Source organism: Gekko japonicus, unplaced genomic scaffold (genome assembly GCF_001447785.1).
Source record: "Gekko japonicus isolate JY-2015 unplaced genomic scaffold, Gekko_japonicus_V1.1 scaffold510, whole genome shotgun sequence".
NCBI classification, from domain to species: Eukaryota; Metazoa; Chordata; class Lepidosauria; order Squamata; family Gekkonidae; genus Gekko; species Gekko japonicus.
Genome location: NW_015165250.1, coordinates 991,200 through 1,017,895, shown reverse-complemented (window position 1 = coordinate 1,017,895; position 26,696 = coordinate 991,200). Strand labels below are relative to the sequence as shown.

The following is a 26,696-nucleotide window of genomic DNA, read 5'->3' as shown; positions in this document are numbered from 1 at the left end:
AACCTGAATGTTGTCCTGCCATTCTGTCTCTGGGAGAGACAAAGGATTGCTTTGTGAGCTGAGCACATGCTTGCAAAGATGGACTTCTTGCTCCAAATCCCTTGGGGCTACTGGATTATCACAATGGACTATTCTGGACTGATAATTGTTCCTGACTTGGTAAATATGCAGCATTATGTTTAGTGAAGGCAAAAACTGCCCTAGTCTTTGTTATTTTGAAATCCTTATTAGTCTAATTGCTAAGCTCTGACTGAATAAAATATTATCCTTGTTTCTAACCTGTGTTGATGTTGTAACTGGGTTCCAAGGCTAAACTCCTGTGCCTTCTGCTCACCATACAAGCTACCTTGGTAAGATTAACTGTGCAGCTCTAGATTGAGTTGTTCAATGTGTTATGTCCCAGAGGCTATCCTAAAGGTTTGGAATCCCTCCCTTGGGAAAGCCGGGACTAGTTAAAAAGGGGTTCTGGTGGCTGTTGTTCTGAAATCCAGAGAGGGTAGTCTGCCTCTCTGGGTTGTTGTTAATTTATTGAAAAAGTATAGGTTTCTCCCTCATTCCTGGACAGGCTTGGGGGTAGAAATCTATACAAACCTGTCCACAGAAAAGTTTTCGGGACGTCTTCTATTTGGTGAAGGTCCTTTGGAGAAGGTGTTAGTGGAGACCAAGGAAAAGAAGCGAGCTATGCCGTCATCAGCTGATTCCAAAAAGAACTTTAGGCCAAGAGCCTTCCAGTCCTTTCACCCTTACAAGCCGCCATTCAGAGGCAGAGATTACAGGGACAATAGAGGAGGCCATTTTTCCTCCTCCCAGTCAAGATTTCAGAGTAAGCAGTTCTCCGGACCCAAGAAGGACCATGACAGTCAAGGGAAAAAGCCAGCAGCATGACTCCATGATAGGAGGGAGGCTGCAAGATTTCACCCCACAATGGGGAAGGACCACTTAAGATTCTTGGGTCCTCTCCATTGTTCCCTCTAAGCTGAGTTAGTGTGAGCTAGCTCACAGTTTTTTAGCCTCTGGCTCACATATTTTTGTCTTAGCTCAGGAAGGATGGCTCCAGAGCAAACTAATTTATGCAGTAGCCAAATCACTTGCTCACAGCTTTAATGCCAGTAGCTCACAAAGTAGAATTTTGCTCACAAGACTCAACAGCTTGGAAGGAGCACTTCTCTCTATTGTGGAATCTGGGTACAAGATCCAGTTTTCATCACTACCCCCACATCATTTTATTCATTCTCCAGTTTTAATAATTCCCCAATATTAATTAAGAAATTAAGGCAATTTGGCTAACATTCTGGCCTTCACGAACGTGATAAGAGGAAAATTTGTACTAGTATGTACAGACAACATAATGGCAAAAGCTCACGTAAACCGCCAAGGCGGGACAAGAGCAACATTATTATACTTGGAGTCAATGCAAATACTTGCATGGGCGGAAAGGAATCGGAAGGGTCTGCAAGCTCAACACATACAGGGAGTATTCAACACCCAAGCAGATTGGTTGAGTCGAGAGGACGTGGATCAAGCAGAATGGGCCCTGAACAGCCGAGTGTTCAGGGGACTGATAGCACGCTTCGGGATGCCTCAGATGGACCTTTTCGCTTCTGCAAGGAATCGAAAGGTACCAAGATATTTCTCAAGGTTCACAGAGAGGGAAGCAGAGGAACTGGACGCTCTCCCTGTAAGATGGCCGAAGGGTCTTCTATACGCTTTCCCTCCAATCCCTATAATCAGCAGGGTGTTGAGAAAGATGAGGAGGAGGCAGCAGATGTGATTCTGATAGTTCCATATTGGCCGAGGAGAATGTGGTTCTCGGAACTGGTTCAACTGTCAGTAGAAGATCCGTGGAGATTGACAGGAGATTGACAAGTGTGAGGGATTTACTGCATCATGGATCCATCCTCCACCCAGATCCAGAATGGTTTCAGTTGATGCCATGGAGACTGAAAGGCAGAACTTAGAACTATCAGGCCTGTCTAAGGACATTGTGGACATCATGTTCCAAGCATAACGTCCAGCCACAAGACATATATATAATTACACCCGGGCAGCCTTTAACAGTTGAGCGGTTGTTCAGGGGGTGGATCCTATGAAGGCAGATATTGGTGATGTCATTACCTTTCTACATGAGGGTTGGAAAAGGGGATTATAACCCAACACATTAAAGAGACAAGTGGAGGCCATAGCTGCGGCCCTCAGTAACAGGGGAATGGGCAGATTGGCAACACATAAGCTCATTAAGAGGTATTTAAGAGGAACCACGCAGTTGGCTCCACCAATTCAGCACAGATTCCCGGTTTGGAGTTTGTCAAGGGTATTACAAGCACTGACTAGAACCCCCTTTGAACCACTTTCTGCTGTTGACCTAAGGCACCTATCTTGGAAGGTAGCTTTCTTAGTTGCTATCACTTCTGCTAGAAGTGTCTCAGAATTAGGGGCCCCTTTTCAGTCAGAAAATAATTGTGCTTTTTTCAGGAGAAATCTGTGGTCCTTAGGACAGATCCCTCTTTTGTGCCAAAGGTAAATTCATCTTTCCATTTAAACCAAGAGTTGATATTACCGTCCTTTTGTCCATGCCCAGTACATACTAAGGAGAAACAATGGCACAAATTAGATGTTAGGAAGGCCCTCCAGTGGTACATACAGAGAACAGAGACTTTCAGAATATCTGATGCTCTGTTTGTGTCTTATGGGAATCAGACCTTGGGAAAAAGGGTATCTAAGACCATGATAACCTTTTGGGTTAAGAGATGCATAAGAGAGGCTTATGAGGTGCAGGGACTCAGGGCACTACCAGGTGTGACGGCACACTCTACCAGAGCTGCTGCAATGTCCACTGCTTTTTCCACAAGAGCCCCCATTGAGGAGATATGCCGGGCAGCGACCTGGTCTACTTTTTCCTACCTTTGTCAGACATTATAGAATTGATCAGCAGTCCTCCATTGAGGCAGCCTTTGGTAGGAGGGTCCTACAACGGGTACTGGATGAGTAACTGACTGATCTTTTCTACATAACCAGTGTGGATGCCTTCCCCCACTGAAGGTGAACGAAACATTGTACTTACCTGAAGGTTTCTTCTCTTCAGTGGGGTGAAGGCATCCAATATGCCCACCGCTGTTTTTTGTGTGGGAAAGTTATGTTTTTTCATGTTGGCAACTAAACTTTTTCCTGGTGGTTTTTGGGGGGTAACATTAAAGAAAATTCTTTTGTTGTTTATGACATGTCTTTCATGTTACAATCGAGTTTTTACTTGGGTGTTTGCTGCTAACATTAAAGAAGCTGGTTTTTCCAGTTTAATACTCATGAGAGTGGTGTGCAGTTAGTTGCCGTCTAGGCTATTTCATGTCTGGAGGGACACCCACGTTCTGTCCTACTGGGCATGCTCAAAAATTTGCACAGCCCTGCCTTGAACGAGAGGAGGCATGGCCTAACCAGTGTGGATGCCTTCGCCACACTGAAGAGAAGAAACCTTCAGGTAAGTACAATGTTTCATTCAGTCAGGCATGTGCACAGCTAAGCCTGTAAAAGAGGCTCTTATCATACCTCCAGGTTTCTCACCTGGGAACTGAGGCAGCTGGGAAAGGGAGGAGTGCCTTTATTTAGGCAGCCAAAGTCTTGTACAAAACAGCCCTTGTAAAATTCCAAAGCAATACAAACCTACGCCTCCAGGCTTTCCAACTCAGAACAAACCGAGGGTTCACTTTGAAACCGAGAGCAGTCAGGAAGTGGAAGGGATTCCTTCAGGCAGGCAGGCAGGCTGCAGCCAAAGTCTTAGAAAAAAGCTATTCTGAATCCGAGCTCTATCAGGCAACAACTCCAGGTTTCACCCCTTAGAACTGACACAGCCAAAGACTGGGAGAAAGGCCTAGAGGCCTGTGTGGGAGTTGAGAGCAGACAGCCTACAACCCCCACAATGCTTAGCAACGGTTGTAGCCAATCAGTGTACAGAGATTGTGTGAGGGATTGGGACTTAAGCTTTGAGGGCTGAAAAACTGTGTTCTTTTCCTCTTCTGCGGTCTTCCCTCTCACAAACTGAGGGAAATAGTCTGGTCTGAGGAGAAAGATCCCTCACTTGGGACAGAGTGAGTACCGGCAGGAGGCCTGGTATAAGAAGAAGAGATTGGATTTATACCCCGCCCTTCACTACCCAAAGGCCGTGGGCCTTGAAATAGTAACCAGTATAGTGAAATAGGTAGTCGCGTTAGATTTGATTATTTTGCCTTTAAACACTGTTATATATTTAAAGCACCTTGTTGTCTATTCAATGCCCCATTACTGTGTTAATAAACCCTTTGTTTTATGTTCTCTGTCTGGTCATCATGCCTATGTTCTTGGCTTAAAAAGGGGCATTTTGGATGGTCTTGGGAGGGTACTCTGGGCCTTTTCAAGGGACCCAAAGTCCAGAGTGGTGGCAGCTGAAGGTAGTGACTCACAGGGGGTCATGACAGTGAAAAGCCTGAAATTTTCCATCTTTAAATGTAGCTTCATCACTAGAATGACTATTGATGACAAAAAACGTTCAAGAGAAGCAAGTCTCCTCAGCCTCAAGAATGAGGTAAGGAAAAAACAGAGAACAGCAATGGAGATCCTCTCTTTGTGGCAGCAAAAAGAGAACTGAGGAAATAGTACTCCTACTCCTGGTCATGTGTTCATTTTGGTTGGAAAGCATCAGAGGGAGGAAGGATGTTCCTAGTCCGCTAGAAGGCTTTGGGAATCTTTTCCATGGTTGGCCTTGTGCCCACACAAGCCAAAAGTGGAGTGTCACAGAAGCCAGGATGATGAACATTACATTTATTGGCTCAAATATGATAGGGATGGGGTAAACAGAATTTGTTGCTGACTGGTACTTGTGAATGAATAAAGAGTAGGATACAGGCTACTGTTTTACAAACTGACCAACAGTGTGGCTACCATCAAAATTACTTGTGTGCAGCTGTCTCTCCTTACAGCCTCCAAAATGTCTGAATCTGCATCCTGTCTGCAGATCTGGCAGACACCATGATATGCTGTTAGGATGGGGAACATGGAGCCCAAATCACAAGGAAGTTACTTTCAGCAGCAATCAAGAGTGCTGATTGGAAGCAATATAAAGATTTCAAGACTTACTGGGAGCCCTGACCATATTGATGCAAAATTACTTATATACCTGTACCTCTCACCGATAACATTCTTAAGCAGCTGGCACCAAACCAAGTTCACACAAGCTAAAGGGAGACTATTTCCATGGACACCCTGAGTTGGCAAGAAGCAATAGCTAGCTATCCTCTTCAAAGTAGCAGATTCAATCAGTTAAAAATTAGCATCTTCAGATAAAAGCTGCAGCACAATGCTCAAAAAAGAGGAAAAGGCAAACCCTTCTTTTGTTTACCTCTGAGACTGAAAGTGTAGAGAGAGATCTTCTATTTGTGCAGTTTTGGCTGAATGAAGTTCTGGTACAGAAATGCTGTTCTTGGCCACTGATGTTTCTGACAAAGGGCTTGCTTCCTGCAGATCTCTGTGCTGGGAAAATCTTGTTCCAGTGACTGCAGCTACTAGCCAGTCAATCAGTTCCCTAAGACAAAAAACATAAGTATTAGCGATGCTTTTCTATGATCTCTTGACTTGCTTGAACACAGTTATCCAGCCATCCCACTGTAGAAATTCATGGGTGCTTTGTCCAAGGGATGCTTTGCAATTCTTTACAGTATTTAACTTTAGACTAACTCATATGGTAGCACATGTATGCAATGATTATCAGGCTCATAATGCTGCCTGGGTGGAATTAACCACAATAGGACAAAGCACTTGAAAGGTTAAACCTCTTGAGGCTTTGGCTGCCTGACCCACAGGTAGGCTCTGTGGGCTAGGTGCTAATTACTTTAAGTTGCTGAAGCACTGGTCACAGGAAAGCATTTTCTTGGCAATGGATTTGTGCAGAATGCCTTGTCTGGCTGTTGTTTGGAAGTCATCCTCCAAAGTCTGGATCACGTAGTTCAAGAACAGGAATCGTCCAGGAAACTTTTCTTCCTGAGGGAGCCAGAAAAATTCATCATGAGGTATGAATGGCCATGCCTGATTCCTCTTGGTTGAATCAGTGAACAACAAACAGAAGTGCCTGTGCTGAAGTTAATGGGCACGAGCCAGTGTGCAAATTGCAGGAGATGGTTGTACAAGCAAGAGAAGAAAACCATATCCTAAGAATGAGAATAATTTGCCCAGAATAGGTCAGGCAGCAATTCTGCATTGCAGCTAGCGTTATTCTTTCTCTCAGTGTTTAAAAAAAGCCTCCCCCCATGCCTTTTTGTAACAAGGTAACTCAAATTCTGTGATCTACATAAAGTATGCAAGTCATAGGTTTCCTTATTTTGCAATTCCCCCTCTGCCATTATAGCCTACAAGAGCAACGAGGCAGGGCACTAAATCTCCATACTCTGAGAATCCTAGTCAACCTACCTCTGGCTTTCAAAACTTCCCCAGTTATACCCCATGCATTTCTAATCATTTTCATCAGCACAGAAACAAGAAAATTTTAAAAGAAACTTGCGATTTTCAGTGTGCTGAATTCTGCAGTTGTATGAAATTGTGTAACATATCCAGCTTTCATTGTAGAAAAGCTAAAATGGCACTGCCTCTCTCGAATACAGACCAGATCAGACTGTTCTATCAAGTTTGGGATAAAAATGGTGGACTGGATCTTACAGAATGCTTCTGTTAATGGCTGTGCCTGCCTCTGGTGGGAGGACTTTTATGGTGGCAGAACAGCTTCTCATGCCAGAGGAAAGAAGCCATGTTAGTGGAAAAGTTTAATAGAATCCAGTTCACTGGCATTAATGAGCCTTGCCCTGTCCATAAAAAAACAGAAAATGGTCTCATTTTGTAACAAGAGGGTACAGCAGTAGCCCATGCACAATAATCAGCTTCCGTGTACCCCCTGGATTGCTAAGGCTTGCTGCCTGTGCATAAGAAGCAGAACAGCTTTGTGGATCATGTCTGCAGCCTTAATCTCCAAGCACTGAGGATTTAATGCACATTAAGGGGGAAAAACACACATGCTCTTGGCAAGCTTCATTTTGGCCCTTCACTGGACTATTCAGAATGGCTTTGTTGTCCTAAAAAGCACAAAATGTCATTGAACAGGCAGGCCCTGATTAGTTGGCAGGAACCAGGAAGCCTTGTTAAGTAGCATTCCTTCTCTGTCTGCTGAAATAAATGCAAATTAGTCTCTGCTAGATTGCCTTGGCTCAAACCAGCTTGTTAAGAAAGAGGCTGGCATGGGAACCCCTTACAAAGCAAAGACTGACAGAATTACAGCAGTTACAATCATGCTTCCCACTCAATGGGGTATAGTCAACGTACCTGCTCTGTCATGACCTCGTGTAGCAGGTTCCAGTCCCATACCACTGTATCAGCTTTTGCTGGGTGAAGTCTGAAATTTAAAATGAGGTCTATTTTACCTTTTCCTTCCAAGTTCTTGTTTTAAAGCATGAGTCATAGTCAGTGTGTGATTTACTGATTTCTCAGCTAGCTTGTGAACAGTGGTGATAATTAGCATCCAGGTTATTTGATTTAGTAAAAATACAGAAAGCAGCATGTATCTTATTACCAACATGGACCCACTGTGTAGATTTTTTTTTTTAAATTCACAACATGGGGCTACTTGGGTAGTACGCATCTGAACAGGTGCCACTCTACAAAATTGGAATAACTGCCCATACATGTGTGTTCTCTTTAGTGATCCCTTCACCCTATGGACTGGCCTGCCAGGAGGTCAGGAAGGCCCCCAAACATCTGGCTTTCTGTAAACGATGCAAAACAACTGTTCAGGAGGACATTTTTACAAAGAAACTAAGGCTGCATTATAACAGAATGTTTCAGGAAGATGCTTTATTAAAGGGAACAGGACTGTGGACTACACTACTATGTATTCTTTGTTGCTGTATTTTTTTTATCTTGTTCTCACTGCATCATATTTCTTATGTAATACCATTTATTGCATTGCTTAAACAAATCACATTGAAGACTTTTGCCTTGGTTCAGATCTCTGCTGTCCTAGTCGACTGCATTATTAGATGTCTCCTCATCCTATTGATTGTACTGATTTATGTAATCCACTTTGATTCTCAGCGAAAACAGTGGACAATAAATAACATTAATTAATTTTTGAAAAAACTTCAGCCAAATAAATGCCAAACAAAATCTCATGAGATTACATCATGAGATCTCTGCCATTTGAGGGTTGACAGGCAGCCCCATGCAACTGCAGCCTTGAGGCAGGAAGGGCTGGGTGTACAAAACACCCATCCTCCCTGCCACAGGAGCCAGCTAGTCAGGAGCTCTGCTAAAGGAGGCATGGAGCTGTTTTTGGCAGCACTGTTGGCCTGGTCTCAGCAGGTCCTGTGGTGGGGAGGGTGGATGCCCAAAGTACATGCACCCATCACAGGCCCTGCATGATCATACTTTTCTAAGAGTCAGATGCGGTAGATTTGGCCATCTTACTGATCCTATTAGAACCTTCAGAGGTGTCAGGCAAGGATGTCTATTAGCTCCAGCTTTGTTCATTTTTTATATTAATAATATAGTAAATTGGCTTAACACCTCTGATCTTCATCCTCCTAAACTTGCTAACCAGCATATATCTGTTTTACTGTATGCCGATGATGCTGTGATATTATCTTGAACCCCAGTTAGTCTTAGGCGAGCCCTAATGAAGTTCAGCATGTTTTGTGGAGATGAGCTTCTCACAATTAACTATCAAAAAACTAAAATTGTAGCCTTTGGGAGCAATGTTCCCTCTAAGCTGTGGAATCTTGTGAGCAAAAATTCCACATTGTGAGCTACTGGCATTAAAGTTGTGAGCAAGCGATTTGGCTACTGAATAAATTGGTTTGCTCTGGAGCCATCCTTCCTGAGCTAAAACAAAAATGTGTGAGCCGCAAGCTAAAAAACTGTGAGCTAGCTCACACTAACTCTGCTTAGAGGGAACACTGTTTGGGAGTAGATCAAAACCCAGAAATTGGCCATCAGATAAAACAAGTTGATAGTTTTAAATACCTGGGCGTAGTTTTACAGGCCTCCGGTTCTAGGGTTAACCACAGCAAATACGTTGCTGATCTGGGGGAAAGATCTGCAAATGCCATACTTAAATTTTTTCGAACTCATGGTGGACACTTTGTTCCAGCAGCCCTAAAATTATATAAGGCCAAAACATTGGCACAACTGCTCTATGGAACATTCTTAGGACCGCCTTCCTCATGCTTTACGTCGCAAGAAAGAGTTCAGTCCAAATTTTTAAGAGCTGTTCCACAAGTTCCACAAGCTGTTCCACAAGTATCCAATGCTTGGATATGACTAGAGTCTGGGAATCTTAGAACTGAAGCTAGGGTACGTGTATTCTATCCATCTATATGTGGCTGAAAGGTCATTTCAATCCACAAGGCTTGCTTCCCCTGATATTCCAGGATGATTTCTAATCCAGTTGGATCAAGGCAGTTTACTATCATATTCACAGAATTGGCTTCTCACCTCAGCTACTCTTATCCTATGGATTTGAACAAGCCAAAGGGCTAATTAAACAAAGAGTTGAGGATATTGAGCGACAATCTGACATCTCTAAGGCTTCAAAACTCAGGGTGTTGTTAAATATCAAAAGCACCATTGAGCCGGCAATATATTTGACTTCAGCGGAGGGAAAGAATTCTAAAAGGGCATTTGCCCTAGCTAGATGTTCTGCCTTTCCATCTGTGGTTATTCAAGGTAGGTACAACAAAAACCTGAAAGGCTATGCCCATGCCCCTTAAGCAAGGTTGAATCAGTAGAGCATATGTTCTTCAGCTGTCCATTTTACAGGGAGGCTCGTCTTAAAATTATTACCCCCTTAGTTGATAGGACACCTGGGCACATTAACACAAACGAAGCAAGGCTTCACTGGCTCCTATCAGATAAGAATGTAGAGATTGCACATTCAGTTGCTGAGTTTTGTGCATTAATTCTTAGATTGTGGGAATCGCATTTTAAAAGTTCTTAAATTCAGATTTCTATTTTTGTATATTATGACTGTGTTTTCTTCTTCTCTCCCTCACATATTATGCTTACTCTGTATGTTGGTCTTAAGACCGTAATAATAAAACTAACTAACTACACCCACCCATCTTCTCTGCTGGAGGCAGCTAGCAGTGCTGCTAAGGGAGTCTCCACATCTCCCTTAGCAGCACTGCTGCCCTCAGCACAGGGGAGGACAAGGTGGGAAGCCATGAGATTTCCCTAGTTCCTTCCCCTTTTAAGTGACAGCCTCCATCAAGATTAGACCTTTTTTCACAGCAATGCCTTCTCATTTCATTAACTTTCTGCGTATTTGTAATGTACGGAAACAGTATATTCTACATTGCTTTTACATGACACTTATAAGCTCAGGCTTAATTTGTTTCTCAGCCTGTTTCAAGGGTTAACAGTATTCTGAAGATGTTTAAGTAAAGAATGTGCCATCCAGGTGCTTCGGTTGACCTTGTGTGTGAGAGAAAGGAGGTGGGGAAAGCATTTTGCAGAAGGGACTTATTTTGTGTTGAGTGAACCTTGTTGAGTGGCCAGGTGAAGATCATGAAGTCATCATCTTTGTTCATCTCAAGGTAACTGTATAATAGTCTTGAGAAGGCCAGGTTAGAGAAACACGCTTGTTGTGAAGGAAGGGCATCACTCTGTGCTTCTTGCTCTGCAAAAGTATACTTGTTTGCAGGCTGTTTGTTCCAGTTTTCTATCAACTTTACCTGAATGGATGAAGAAGGTGTACAGGATTAGCCCCCTCAGGCCAGTCCAGGGATGGGAGGGAATCCTGTACTTTTCAATACATTAAACAACAAACCACAAGGTAGGCTATACCCTCTCCGGTTTTCAGAACAATTTGCCACCAGAACCTCTTTTCACTAGTCCCTGCCTTTCCTAAGGGAGAGATTCCAAACCTTAGTTAGCATCTGGGATTTAACACAATAGCAACTCTAGCTCAGAGATGCATGCTTTACTCTCCAATGGTAGCGTATATGGTGAGCGTTTGGGCCCAGGACTTAGACTTGGAAGTCAAGTTACAACATCAAAACCAATTTAGCAATAAGGAGGATCTTTATTCAGTACAGAGCTTAGCATAGACTACCAGAGATAACAAAAATAGCAAAGGCTAGGGCTGTTTGCCTTAGCTAAACATTAAAGATACATAGGCCCCGGTCACACGGGCCGGATATCGCGGGGGAGGGGAGGCGTGGCTGTTCGCCCCAGAGCGAACTACCGCGCGGTTGCAGGTTCACACGTCCTGCTGACGTCCGGTGGTTGGGGGGGGAGCCCGGGGAGGTGCCGATCAGACGGCGCGGCAAAGAAGCGGCGCTGCCGTGGCAAACGGGGTTGTTTTTTTTAAAAAAAACCAAGTATGCGCTTACGCCGTTGGGTGCTTGTGCACATCCTGTGGAAACTTTTAAAAAAACCCTTCTTTGCAACGGAACATGGGTGGGCGCCAGATGCCACGGGATTCCACCGGAAACACGATCAGGCGCCCGCCCTTGCCCTGCGGTTTCCGAAAACTAGTACCTCCGAGGTACTAGTTTTTTACCTTGCATCTTCGGCGGGAAGCCTCGGGTTCGCCACGGGAGCTCTACGCTTCCCAGATGTGGCGGTGTGATCGCGCCTGGAAAATCCGCCTATCTTCCATCTCTGTAGTGTGGCTAATGCTCCGTGTGACTGGGGCCATAGTTACCAAGGTCAGGATAGCATCCAAGAGTTCAAGATTGTCCATGGTGATACTCCAGGTAGAATCCCATCTCGTGCAAGCCATGTGCTCCAAGTCACAAAGCAGGTCTTTGTATCTCAAGAGGCAGCATTTCAGGTGTCATAAAACAGACTCTGACAAGAGGAGGAAGGGAGAGAGCTAAGAGATAGCTCACTCCCATAGGGATCGATCAATTATAGCCCAATTCCAGTCACAAGTTAGCTGTGGCCATCAGCCAATTGCGAGTGGGCATGGGTGTGCCCAATTGTTTGTTGTCATAGCTGTGTGTGGGGATAGGCTAGAAGTTTGAAGCCCCTCCTGCAGTCAGGTGACCCAGCTTCCAGCTTCTCCATGGTGTACGTGACATGCTCCATGAGCACCAGAGCCAGGAGCCATCAGGTCTGGCTCTTCCACTTAGAGGTGATAAAGAATGTGTGGTTATATGGCATGGCTATTTAGGTAGTTCAGGCCATGTGGTCTGCCCTGGACCATTTGGCCTGCAACAGGAAACAGAGACACAGAATGTTATCACAGGAGAAGGCAGGAGACGGTTAGAAATCAATATTTCTATACAGAAGGTTCCATTGATCTTGACTTTCTGAGATTTATTTTTATGCCTGTAAGATGGGATAATATAGTTTAGGCTACTTATGTTTTTATTTTCTGCAGGCCTTGGAAACTTGAACCTGTACTGATACTTGCATTCTTACTGCTTCTTTTCTTTTAATAAGTTTTCTTCTGTTTTAAGAAGACAGTGGTTATTTGGTGTGTACCCTGGATCCTGAACAAGAGCTCACTGTACTGGTATAGACAGGGTCTCAAAGTATATTACAGGAAACTCCTGCTCTGGAGTTGGTGGAACTCTGTGAGGGAGGAAGGTTTTTGCTCATAGTGTACTCCCTCCAAGCCTCTTGTTCCTGGTTTGAGTAGAGAGTCTTAAAGGGGTGTGTATCACAGACACTTGTGGAACATCTGAAGCTTGCATCTAGCTCTGACTGGCAGTAGCTCTCCAAGATCTCAAGCAGAGAAGGCAATTCCTATCATCGGTTACTCAAGTTCCTTTAAGTGGAGATGCCAAATACAGGGTCCTTCTGCATTCAAAGTATATGTTCTACCACTGAATCACAGTACCTCTCCAAGCAGTGAATCAGCATAAAATGCGGTTCGAGCACATATTCAGAGACTGTCTGTAAAAGCTCTTATTAGATACAACCAAATTTGATTACATTACAAATCTGAAAGAGTTCTCTTTCAACAGTGAGGACCAGTGGTCCCCGGCAAGACAGCACCAAACATCAGGGTAGCACATGGGTGTATAGAAATATTGATTTCTAAATGTCTCCTGCATTCTCCTGTTCTGTCTTTTGGTAACAGGCTGTGCCTTATTTCCTGTTACAAGCCAAATGGTGGGCCCATGGCCTCAATTGCCATGCCATAAACCCACATTCTTCACACTTCCATGCTGGAAGCTAGGCCTCACATGCCAGAAGTCACGTAGCCGATGGGGAAGGCTGGAAGTTGGGTCACCTGACTGCAGAGGGAGTTCCCAAACTCCCAGCCTATCCCCACTTGCACCCATGACAACTAATAATTGGACACACCTATGTCCACTCGCAGTTGGCTCCTGGCCAGAGCTAATTTGTGACTGGAATTGGCCTATAACTGGTCATTCCCAATGGGAGAGAGCTCTGTTCTCTCTGCTGCTCTTGTGTTCTTGTTCCTGTTCGTGAGCTCTCTGCTCCCTGCTTGTTGTTTTATTGCACCTGGACATGTGGTCTCTGGGAGAACAAAGACCTACTTGGTAACTGGAGCACATGGTGTGCAAAAATGGGCTTTCCCTTCAAGATCCCCTGGAACCCTGGACTGTAGATGTTCCTGATATGGTAACTATGTACCTTACTGTGTAGTTAAGACAAACTGCCTTAGGCTTGTTGTTTTGAAATCTTTTGTAGTCTATTTGCAAGACTCTGGACTGAATAAAGACCTGATTATTTCTAAATGGTCTCTGATGTGTAACTGAGTTCCAAGGCTAAACTCCTGTGCCTTCTGCTCACCATATAAGCTACCTTTGTAAGAATTAAGTGTGCATCTCTAGATAGAGGTGCTAATGTGTAAAACCCAAATGCCAACTGAGAGTCTTGAATCTCTAGTCTCAGGCTGGTGAGGGATTATTGTAGAGGTTCTGGTGGCATATTGTTCTGAAACCAGAGAGGGTAGCCTACCTCTGTGGCTTGTTGTTTAATGTATTGAAAAAGTATAGGGTTCCCTCTCATTCCTGGACAGGCTTGAGGGGCAGAATCCTATACAATGGGCCCTGGCCTGGATAGTCCAGGCAAGTCCGATCTCGTCAGACCTTGGAAACTAAGTAAGTACTTGGAAGGGACACCTCCAAGGAATACCATGGCCAGGACTCAGAGGCAAGCAATAGTAAGCTACCTCTCTGAAATATCCAAGCCCCACTAGGGGGTCACCAGAAGTCAACCATAACTTCCAGGCATATACACAAATACTCACACACACAAAAATAAGGGTAGCACATGGGATACATACGCCTGTATTTTCATCAGCAGCATGTAGGCATCTCTCTGTATCTCTTGTTGTACTTCTGAGCTCAGCAAAATCTGTCTGACCACATCCTGCATGGTCGTCTTTGGGGGGTAGTACTGGGTGGATACATAATCCATAAGGAAATCCAAGGTTCCCCGGAAGAAGTTCTCCTCAATAGTGCTAGATACCATGCTCAGTCTACGGGACGGTATAGGCCGGGCTTTCTGTTGCTTGTTCTATGCACAAAGTAAGACACCGAAATTACATATTACATTAAGAACTTTGGTACTGCGCTGCTTGAAGAGCTTTAGTGACCTAACGGAAACACACTCCGCTGTGTAACTTCAAGGGCTGCTTTGCAAATAGCCTGAGGATTTAAAATCACAGGCATGTCAGCAGCTCTTATGACAGAGAAATATAGAATGCGTAAAGCATTTTCACCCCTCTCCAAGATAGTTTACAACTAAAGTCAGGCAAATCCAACACACAGTGCAAAAAAATTAAAACACATAAAAGCAGAATCAGTAGCCAGCAACAAGGAAATACCTCTAAATGAAACAGCTGTCAAATGCTGCCAACAGTGAGAATATAAAATATTATTTATTGGTGGCTCAGACCCCCCCCCACACACACACACTGGGTGCCTGAGGAAGGCATTCCAATTTTTAGGTGCTTCTAAGAAATGGTCTGGCTTCTGGGAGCCAGACATCTTACTTCTCAAGAGGGGACACTGTTACTCCAATTGGTTATTTATTATTTAGTGGGGGAAATTAGCTTACTGAGAGGCAAGTTACATGGGAATCTTCACTTACATGTACCAGGATTGTTCCTCAGAGAAACTGTCTATAAGGTCCTTTCCACACTAGGCCTTCAATCCTGGTTCAACCCTGCCCCTGAACTTACATTCTACACTACACATGAGTTCCCCTGTAATTATCTCAGGGTATTTTTTGTTTCCACATTACACTGGGGTCACCCTGGTTTCGCCCCACACTTGTCCTGGGATAAATGGATGCTGTAATCAGGGATAAATGCAAGGTATTGTGTTGCGAGTTGAACTCTGATAAAACCAGGGATGAGATCCAGTGCGGAAAGGACCTAAATAAAGCAGTCAGATATTCAACTGGAAGGGTTTTTACTGAAAAAAATGGCTTTCTCTGGGGATACCTTTGATGTGATGTTGGAAACCTTTTTATGAGTGATCTATAAGTGTGAATGTTTATTGATGACCCCCTGAGTGGAGGATGAGATGTTACCATTTGTATGAAAGGTGTCAAGATCTGTTTTGCTTCCTTGGGAAACCCACTGTCCCGATGATGCATCTCCCTTTGAAGTGGGGAGGAGGATGCCAGGTGGTCTGCTGTGATAATTTCACCTTTCAAAATAGTTTCTCAGCCACTTGCTTGGCTGTATCCATTTTATGTGTTTCACAACCATTTTGATTCCATTTTCTAGGCCAGGCAATGCCCTGTACAAATGATTTTGGGGTGATATTTATATGAAGGGTGGTGGGTCTTGTTGTCTCTCTGGATGTCAAACTACCCATCTGCTAACAATACTTGGAGAAAACTTTAATGGAAGCTCTTAAGGCGTGTGCAGGTTCACATGGGAGCAGTGGTCCCCAAAATACCCTTGCTCAATATTGTTTAAGGGAAGAAAAGAATGGCACAATAAATGCTTCATTAACCAACACTCAGCAGGGTATCATTTACCAAGTATGCCAGTGAACAAAGTTTTTCCCCAGTGACTGCCCCCTGAGTCACTTGATGGATGGCACTTGGAGCCACATGCATCTTCAAAGATAGATCTAACAAGGGGTGGACCCGCGATACTCGCGGGGGTGGGGCGGCGCCTCTAGTCTTCTTCCTACCCGTTACCCCCGTTTTTCGCTTTCAGGCCACGGCTATTTGCGGGAAGCGGGGTTCTGTGGTGCCTCCCCGCCCCCTTCACGCACTCCCCCGAGTCCCCCCCTCCCCCGTTGCCTTTCCCGGCGCGACGACGGGCCTTTGGGGCACCTACTCTTGGCCTTGCTGAGGTGGAGGGAGTGGTCAGTGACGGGCATCCGCAATGCCTCTCCAGGATACACCTCGCCCCCCGCGTAATAATGGCACTTTTTGTCGCCCCAGCCCCAGGTCGCCTGCTCTTCGGTTGTTCCCGCCTCCTCACTATATGTCGCCACCATCAGAACCAGGAACGACCAAAGGGCCATGGATGGAGATACCGGCCGCAACCGCCACCGCCGACTCCCTCGCCCCCTCGCCGCCAGACAGTTGCCCGGGAGCCCGCGCAGCAGCCCCTCGGCCTCCTTGGCTAGCTGAGCCGCTGCACGTCACACCCTCCCCAGCTTGGGAAGGCAAGGAATTGCAGCAGCCAGGCCGGGAGGAAGGCGCTCAGAGCTGCTGCTGCTTCTGGGGGCGGGACACAACAGCCATCCCGGCTAGCCTGGCTCTCCGCCCGCCCGCCCTTTCCTCCTTGGCACATCGTGGGCTGCTCGGTCCTTGCGGGTTTTTCTCCTTCCCCCCCCCAACCCCGGCAAGCCGCTCGCCCCTCGCGGCTTTTTCTCCTCCCCCCCTGCCGGCTCGCCGCTTACCTTCCCAGCGGCGGCGGCTGCGGCGGTGAGAGGCTTGCTGGGAAGGATGGTGGATGGAGTAGCAAGGGGAACATGTGAGCCATGAGGCAGGAAGAGTAGTCTGCTACTTTGTTGTTTTATATGTCTGAAGGACTGAACAAACAACTGGCTGAGCATGTGTTTGGGAAATGGAACCAAGGAACTCTAGTCCCTTACCCAGCTGGCTATAGGCTGCAGTACTACAGGTCACCCAGGAGACACCCAGTCCTGCTACAGTAGGCTTCAGTTTAATGGCATGATCCGGACCTGGGTAGGCAAGACAAGTGGGATTGGTAGTCATGCCTCCCCTCTCTCATTACATTAACAGCCAAGATTTTGTGATCAAGGAGGCAGAATAGTTCTAGTGTACCACAATATCATGTTCCTCATTACAATTCCAGTCCAATGTCTGTACCAGACATCTGGGGCTGGAGAACTTCACCCTCTAGCTCATCTGATACACTACAACCTCCAGGACTCCACAGTCTGCATAGCATGACACTACTAACATATTTAGTTTAAGATATATGTGCATTTGCTTATTGGAAGCTCTGATATCTAAATTCTGGTTGGGAAAATGATCTCTCCCACCAATTACCTGTCTGGCATCCTTTTCACATACTACGTTGTGGAGGAAGGGGTGATGTACAGGCACCCCTGGGAAGTACTGCAATGTCTTCATCCAGACTTTGATGTCAATCTGCTGAACTGGTTCCTGAGCATCCAGCTTTACACCACCTGATGTTGAGTTATTTCTCTCTACCACAGACTGGTCACCTGTTGGTAATGTGGTGGCATTCCGAGGACATTGGGAAAAGCGGGAGCTTGGAGAGTGTCTCTGATCAGGAAGAGAGAGCTGGGGATTAAGATCTCCCTCAGGTGGGCAGCTACTAGGATCATCTTCTACAGGGTCCTGGAATGTTTCGTGTTCACTGCTGTCATTGGCTGGAGAGAGAGAGAAAACATCTGAGTCCAGTTGTGGGCTCCCCAAGGATCCTAAATCACTGTTGAAAGTGGTATGGCTACTGCTTTCAGAGTCCCCACTGTAGTTAGGGACAAGGGCAAAGCTGCCTTGGAAGCAGGCTGGTTGGATGGCACCTTCCTTGGGGGAAGGTTGTTTCCTGTCCCACAGGACATGTGACATATCAAGAGTCCTTTCAGGATCCAGAGTGGTGAGGATTTTAGGAGAGTACACAGGCTGTACGCTGGCTGGAGTCGAGTGTATTAGATCCAGAGAAACATAGCCACCATTGTGAAGAGGGCTGACCATTGTATCTTCAATCTGTGTCAGATCAATTACTTCAACGTCATGGTACATAGCTGTTTTCCCAACCAGATCATCTCCAGTCAGATCGATCACCTCCTGCAAGGAGAGAGAGATTCCAATCACTGTACATCCCAGTAGAATGAAGCATGCCTGGTTTTGTTTACAAAGCCTTGAATGGTTTGGGGACCAGCATATCCTACAAACTGCTATGTCCCATCAGAACCTGAAAGACCAACTGACAACATCCTGAACACCCTGAGAAAGGTATTTCTTACTGAATTCCCTCTCCTTGGTGATTCACTCAATTTATAGCATAACTCTCTCACAGGAGTGCTAGCTTCGAGTCCCGTGTCACCTTAGAGACCAATGAGATTTTCAGGGTATGCGCTTTGGAAAGTCAAAGCTCCCTTCATCAGAGCTTGGACTCACAAAAGCTCATACCTTGAAAATCTCATTGGCCTCTGAGATGCAACTGGACTCAAATCCAGCTGTTCTACGGCACCCCCAATACAGTCGGTGTTTGGGATTTTTATTTTTATTTTTTTGCTGCCTAAGATTACTAATTGGTGTGGTGAGATTCCACTCGCTAACCTCCCAGCCGGGTTTCATATCTTTCAGTTATGGGTATTTATTGTCACTATATCCTGTCACATGGGCCCACAGGCACTAGTGGTTCACCTAATGTACAATAAGATGCATCAGTGCTTCTGCACTAGGCTGAGGTTCAGGAAGAGAAGAGCAAAATTCTGAACTCTGAGTACCTGTCTGGCAACATTGTGCTATGGGTCATTTATGAGGGATGTCTGCCAACTGCCAATTTCTCACAGACTCCCATCTGGTTACTATAAATTGTAATCTCTTCAGTTTAATAGACATGACCATGTATATGAGGCAAAACTTTCAGCAATCTCTGGTAGGGTATACATATTTAAATAAATTCAAAAATTAAATGATGGGACCAGGTGTGTAGCCCTTCAGAAGATAGCAAGAGAGTCAGTTCAAAACACTTTCAGCTCCACTGCTATGACAGAGAAATTGAACAAGGGAGAAGCAATATCACCACAGGAAAAAAATACAGGAAACAGCAATCACAGTTCCTACGTACTGAATTTGTAACCAAAGAGACCGTTTCCAACTGCTACTCCTTCAGGCCTTTTGCTCCTGGTACCTCTCTCTTTTGGAACCTCCAGGTATTTGAAAGCTGCTTCAGAATTAAATGGCCAACAGAAACCCATCTGGGTGGTGGTGGGGATTTGAAGACAGACTTTGCCTTCTTGGCTGCGTCTGTAAATGGGTAGCTTTTTTAGAGGAAATCAGGGCGGGTTCATGCTTCTCAGAGTAGCTAATGTGTCCTACCTCATAAACTGAACACTTCCAGTCCATATCACTTGAAAGCTGCTGATCTGGATACAAAAGCCTCTACCATCCACTACCTAACATTTATAAATCCCCCGACTGTTGTATGCACCGCTTATGAAACACTTTGTACTCTGCCACTGACTAACAGTCAGTTTAACTTAGTAGGTGCACTTAACACTTCCATGGTGCATATGTTAAGTGCCTTTGATGATTCTAATCACAGTAACTGAAATCAATCATGAACATATATTAAGATACTAGAAATTAGGCCCGTTGTGGAAATAAATACAACAGGATCTAGAAAGAGGCTCTGGGAGAGTGCTCTGGCTTTGGACAAACAGTTTCAGTCTGCTTTTAAAACATGAACCTGGGACCTGCACACCACCAGAATACAGCAGGTTCCATATGTAACTGACATTCCAACTGCCTTGCGGGGGGGGGGGGAATTTGAGGTGTGGAATGGAGTGAAGTCCAATCAGCTTCCATATGCAAAAGACCAGGTTGTTGCAGCAGTTGTGGTGTGGGCGGGACCCGGGCTTTGCCTTCTGATTGGTGGCGATATATGCTGAGGAGCAGTGCCATCAGCCATACACTAAGGGAGTGCATTTTAGAATTAGAAGTTTGGCACCCACTATTCAATTATATATAATAAGGAGAGATTCACTTTGGTTCATTGCTTAAATGCATTCTGGGTAAAATACCAAATGCTGACAGGCAATCATACTGCTTGTGACCTTGCTTGTTCTTGCCAACTATAACTGTGCATATTCCTAATGTCATTAAGCCTACGTTAGATGAAGAACACACACCACTATGTACCCATATCTGCTACATTAGATACTTTTAGAATTTCATAACCTGGGAAGACGAAGGCCCATTGTTCATCTGAAGGAGGTATATTTTTGCCTGAGAAAATCCAACCCACAGGTTGGAGCCCAATCAGAATGGTGTGACAGATATATGACCAATAATTATGATTTGTTTCTACCGGTAACTGTCATAGGGGGTATAAAAGTTTATGTCTCCCATTGTAACCTTAGGGAAGAGCTGTGGGTATTCGAGGATTCAAAACCTTGTTGTGCCTGCATTTTCCCTCCTTTATTAATAAAGTTTTTTTAGCCTGGATTCTCCCTCTACAAGACTGCTGAGTGCTTTCTCAAATTGGACTGGGGAAGCACAACCCGTGACGGAGTTTCTGTCTTACATGACTGTCAAGATATTTTAAGCTATGGGGATCCGTGCTTAGGGTTGCCATGCTCCAGGTGGTACCTGGAGATCTCCCACTTTTACAATGGCTCTCCAGACAACCAAGATCAGTTCCCCTGGGGGAAATGGCTGCTTTGGAGGGTGGACTCTACAGCATTGTACCCTGCTGATGTCCCTCCCTTCCCCAAACTCCACTGTCCCCCCGGCTTCACCCTCAAAATCTCCAGGTATTTCTCAACCCAGAGCTGGCAACCCTACTTTTCCTACAACCCTCTACCCCCAAACACTCGCTTCATCCCTGACATTTTCCCACTAAAGTTCTTGCACTATCTTCTTTGTTCATGTTTATTTCTAAGCCTTGCATCCCACTTTGGGAAGCCAGATTATTGTGGTTCGTCACACTGACTCCAGTCCTAACATTCCTGTTGGGGCAGTAGAGAGAGAGAGAGAAGAGACTGGATTTATACCCCACCCTTCACTACCCAAGGAAGTCTCAGAGCGGCTTACAAACTCCTTTCCCTTCCCCTCCCCATAACAGACACCCTTGTGAGGTAGGTGGGGCTGAGAGCGCTCTTGACAGAAACTGCTCTTTTTCAAGAACAGCTGTTATCAGAGCAACGGCTTGCCCAAGGTCATCCAGCAGGTGCAAGTGGAGGAGCGGGGAATCAAACCTGGTTCTCCAAGATTAGAGTCTGTGCACTTAACCACTACACCAAACTGGTGACATTTATAAGCCTGGAAATAGTGAGCAGCCTCCCCCCCTCCCCCAAGTTAAAGGTGGTTTAAAAATAGTATTAGTAGTTCATTCATTCATTCATTCCATTTGTATCCCGCCCTCCCCACATGCAGGCTCAGGTTGTGGTGTATGTACTCACCTCACTTTTCTCTCTGTAAAATACACTTTGCAGGGTTTTGGTATTGTTTAAAACACTGTACCCAAAAGCCATTAAAACCACAACAAAATATTTATGTGTGCGCACTATGGAATGCAAAACATCTCTCAAATCACTTTCAGCTGTCTACTGTGAAACTAAAAAAGATTATGAACATAAGAAAAGTAACATTCTAAAGACTCACTGAGGATAGACTGATTATTATGGGAACACAGGGTTGGTTGGGCTTACAGCATGCAGGTCCCAATCAATGCTCCCTCTACGCTGTGGAGTGTTGTGAGCTAAAATTCTACTTTGTGAGCTACTGGCATTAAAGTTGTGATTTGGCTACAGCATAAATTAGTTTGCTCTGGAGCCATCCTTCCTGAGCTAAGACAAAAATGTGTGAGCCAGAGGCTAAAAAACTGTGAGCTAGCTCAGACTAACTCAGCTTAGAGGGAACACTGGTCCCAATATGATCTGCCTCCTGTACATATATATCCTCTTGCCCTCAGAATAGTTGGACACCCATTACCCAAGATGAACGAGCATAATTCACACATATTCAGTATAGCCAGGATTGCACACCTTCCTCTGCACAATGAAATTAGTGCTCTCAGGATTGCTTATATGCTTAATGCTTTTTGTAGAATCAGTGAGGGGTGGGAATAGATAATCTAAACAGATAATGTGGTAGAGCTGCAAAGCTAAGGGTGTGGTTTGCAGCGGAGTAGCAGGTATTGACAACTGTGCTACATTTTATCACTACTTCCTGCAAGCCAGGTACAGCATGGTCTTTTTGAAACGAAATGTACCACTCAGGAACGGAGATAGTCTTGCACAAAGAGAAGCATACTGATGCCCCTTCAAAGGCATTTATTATTTTGTTGACTGGGATCTTGGATTATCAGCCCAGGACTACTGTGCTCTGTGAGAATTTAATTTTCCTAGACATTTAAGCATTATTCAGATGTCACACTTAACTATGAAGTTAAGGGGGGGGTGTGTGCGCGCGCGCAAACTTCTCAAGTTGGGCTCCTTCTCATTTAAACACAGTTAATTGTGACATCTGAATGCAATTCCAATCATAGGAGTTCTCAGTTGCTTAGGTCAAAAATCATACAGAACAGCTGGATCTGCCAAATTAAACAAACCATACAACTCAAAGGTTCTTCTGCACAAATAAGCAATCAAGAATATTACCAAATGTAACATGAAAACAAAATATGTTAGCTTCATAAACACTATGGTTACTGAGCTCACATCCAATTTCCAATCGGCCAGCTGAAGACCCATATATGATGATCACCCTGGGGCATAAAATCTGCAGGACGCATTAATGGGATTAGAACAGAAGTCCTCAACCTTAATAAACATGTTGGAAGAGAAGGCCTTGACGCTGTCTCTTAGTCTGAGCCTCGGGGGGGGGGGGTTACAAAGGTAGATAGACAGGCAAACTGTGGGTCTCTTCCTGTTTGCTCTTTGGCCTCTGTCCCTTTCATGTGTAAACTGATCACAAAGCGCTGGGAGGTCTCAAGTAAAAATATCCTATGATTCAGGCAGGTGTTTCCAGTGGGTACTCTGGACCCAAAGGTACGTCTCTGGGTTTTTCTGAACCTCCTCCAATGAGGCTAGTTGTTTGCTTTGGAAAAGAAGCAAGTGAGCATCAGGAATCACACACATACTTAGCCACAATGGTGCCAACAGACATCACATTGGGGATCACTGGATTAGAAAGTCTAACAGATATGGGGCCAATAAATTCTTAACTTCTAAATTTCTTTATTTGGCATTGGCAATGATCCATGCTAAAAAGTTCCTTTCAAAGGTCAGACACAGTTAATGTTTAAAAAAGCAGTCCAGTGGCCTAATTCAAGGGTATGTGCAAGAGCAAATGTGACCAAGAATGTGAAGGGAATTTCACATTACCAAGTTTCAGCCGATTTGAAGCCGTTTTTGATCCGTCTTGAAGTAAACCGGTACAGGGCTGCCATTTCACACATGGCTTTCCCCTACCGGAAAAGAGCCAGATCAGAAGTTTGGCAATTCAGACTGCACCGCTTTGTTTTCCCGCCGTTTCTCGCCCGCCCAGGCGATCTCACTGCATTTTTAAATGTTCGCTTTATAGCGTTATAGCGCTATAACAGAATCTCAAACTATTGCCATAGCGATCCCATCGGAATGCCTGGACTCCACTGGGATACATGCGATGGCTACATCTGCCCCCTGGAAACAATTACCCCATTGGACAGCGGCTTCCAGCGGGAGATCAGGGCATAACTGATTGGTGAGACAGATGTTGCTAACCCAGCCTGATGTGCACCCATTCATGCCAAGAGGCGATTGGCTGGCACAGAGCTGGATCAGGTATAAAGAGCAGGGAGGCAAACCCCTCATCTTTGTGGGTTGAAGCTGGTGAGTGGCAGGCTGGTCTGGGTAAAGTGGTTTTGTGTGACTGTGTGAGAGGCTACTGATCTATTAGTCATGGTCTCCATAACTACCTTGTTGCAACTGATCCTGGAGGTGTTGCAAATGATGATCAGCAGCACAGCAGCTTTGAGTGAGGTGCTTACGCACTACCTTCCTCTGTCTAGGAGGAGGGGGGGTGAGGAGAGCTGACATGCCTGTCGTGAGCCATGCACCCTCCAGGTACAATCGGAGGGCATCCATCAGGGCATGGGCACCTGTCATTGCTGCCCATACAGTCCCTCGACGCTGGTAGGTGAAAGTGAGGAGTGAGGACTGGTGGAACAGCGATGTGATGGGCAGATGGATCGATTAAGACTGGCTCAAGAATTTCCGGATGTCTAGGGCAACCTTTTTTGAACCAGCTGGCAACCTGAGGCACCATCTGGAGTGGCAGAACACGCACATTAGGGTATCTATTCCAGTGGAGAAAAGACTGGGCATCACCCTTTGGTACCTGGTCAATCAGGAATTCTTCTGGAAACTCAAACAGTGGTTCAATGTGGGCCTGTCAACCGCATTCCTTATTGTGAAGGAGGTGTGCCTAGTGATTCTGGAGAAGCTCTTCAAAAAGAAGGTCTGCCTTAGCAATGAAGTTGGATTGGTGAGTATGGATTCTTTATTTTCAGGAGGAGTTCAGTGGGATTAATTTTACACAGATGCTTGCCAAGGGTTGTCTGTAGGTTCAGTAATAAACCAAGGGGCGGGGGAGAGGGACTAACTGTACTGGTGATGGTCCTGTAGTTCCAGAAGAACAACACTGTGATTTGGGTTCCACAGATTAATTAGCCCTAAGTAAATCCCTGCTGTTTCTATTGATAATTACTCTCACTATTCTGTAATGGCATTTATGCTAGTGCAATGCGGATATGTGTCATCTACCTAGTGGCCTTTGTTTCCTCCTCTGTTCCCCATTTCTATGTCTGTACTGAAGATATTGTCACAAGTAACAGGTAGCTAGTATTCCTGGTATTACATGGAAAACGTATTGAAGATATCACTGCTGTTCTTCCCATACAGATAATGGATGGATTCTCCAGACTGGGGGTTCCAAACTGCATAGGTGCACTGGATGGGACCCACATACTGGTGGCTCCCCTGGCTCATCGGGCACACATCTACAAAAACAGGAAAGGCGGTCACTCCATTCTTCTTCAGGGAGCGGTGGACAGCACAGGCCGTTTTATTGATGCAGAGATTGGCAGGTCGGGCAAGAGACATGATGCCAGTGTTTTCAGGGCATCTAAGCTCTGCAGGGCGATGGATGGTGGGGTATTTGTCCCAGGGAAACCCACCATCACTGTGAATGGAGTGACAATCCCCGCACTGATGCTAGCTGATGGAACGCAGGCACCTGTCGTCAGATGAGTACTTGCAGAGATGCGTGCCACAATTAGCAGCAGCTAACCAGCCCAGGGAGAGTCAGCTATAAATCCAGGACGGGGGAAGCTGCTTATTGTGGACGCAACGTATACCACGGCTGCATTACCACCAGGCTTCCCAAGTACTTACCGTGATTCGGCGGGGAACACAGACGTCCTCGCAGGATCATTCCTGTGGGGACAACAGACGCACCGCACCATGCCGTCGTCAGGAAGTGACGCCGGACGACGCTCTGGCAATGGGGCTGGAAACTCGATGGTACCATCGAGTTTTCAGTCCCATTGCCACAGCGTCGCCCAGCGTCACTTCCTGGCGACGGCATGATGTGTTACAGGGAGGAATGGTCCGGCCGGGGAGCATGTTTCCCCGGCCGGACCACGGTAAGTACTTGGGAACCCTATTTCAGGCAGAACCTCTGCTCCACAGGATGCCTTTTGAAATGAACATAATGTTTTAAAACATTTCCTCACATGGACAGCGCAGCTCAGTGGCCGCCGCCACCAAAGCAATGTTTTTAAAGAACCTGCACAGCCAAGCAGATCTCCGGTGGCCAATCAAAAGCCCTCCTGGGCAAAAGTGTTTCTAAAAACACATGTCGGGCACCAGAAAAGCTGTTGGCGGGCACCACGTTGGGGACCCCTGAGCTAGAGAAACTGAGAGCCTCGCTTGGTTGAAGACAGCTTTGTGCGTTACATACAGAAGTCGCACTGCATTATGGGCAGGCCCATAACAATCTGCAAAGGGTCTCACTCCTCTATGTCCCTGGCGTTTGTTTTTGTGTGTGTGTTTTTAGAGGGAGATGTCTCAGCCAGGGTCCTCCCCACCTGTCCTCGAATTTCGACGAGCTGGGGTGGAACTGGATGTTGGTGCTCTGGTTGTTGTAGCGGCCGCACTTCTCGTCGATGTTGTACGTCTCGAGCTTGTCCGACCAGTCCATCTCGCAGATCTGCTTCTGGTCTCGGTTCAACCTGGAAGGGAGGGAGGGAGGGAGGGAGGGGAGAGGTGGAAAGAAAGCAAATAGAATGGGGGGGAGAGGAAGGGATGGAGGGAGACAGAGGGAGGGAGGGAGAAAAGAAGGAAGGAAGGAAGGAGGGAGGGAAAGGGAGAGAGGGAATAAGGAGGGAGGGAGGGAAGAAAGGAAGGCAGGAAGGAAGGCAGGAAGGAAGGCAGGAAGGAAGGCAGGCAGGCAGGAAGGAAGGCAGGCAGGAAGGAAGGCAGGCAGGCAGGAAGGAAGGAAGGAAGGAAGGAAGGCAGGAAGGAAGGCAG

General features: G+C 45.7%; 1 protein-coding gene across 4 annotated transcripts in view; it reads right to left on the bottom strand.

The window, feature by feature from the left end:
* The window catches only part of SIMC1 (SUMO-interacting motifs containing 1), a 63,158-nt gene that overhangs the window by 12,363 nt on the left and 24,099 nt on the right, over window positions 1–26,696 (bottom strand). For all 4 annotated transcript variants that reach the window (XM_015410131.1, XM_015410129.1, XM_015410130.1 and 1 more), the window contains exons 2-6: window positions 17,476–18,240; window positions 14,273–14,505; window positions 7,333–7,402; window positions 5,855–6,003; window positions 5,366–5,548 (exon numbers count right to left, since the gene is read on the bottom strand). In XM_015410131.1, coding sequence (XP_015265617.1) covers window positions 5,366–5,548; window positions 5,855–6,003; window positions 7,333–7,402; window positions 14,273–14,505; window positions 17,476–18,195 — 1,355 coding nt within the window. In that variant the 5' untranslated portion in view covers window positions 18,196–18,240. The remainder of the gene's footprint in view (window positions 1–5,365; window positions 5,549–5,854; window positions 6,004–7,332; window positions 7,403–14,272; window positions 14,506–17,475; window positions 18,241–26,696) is intronic.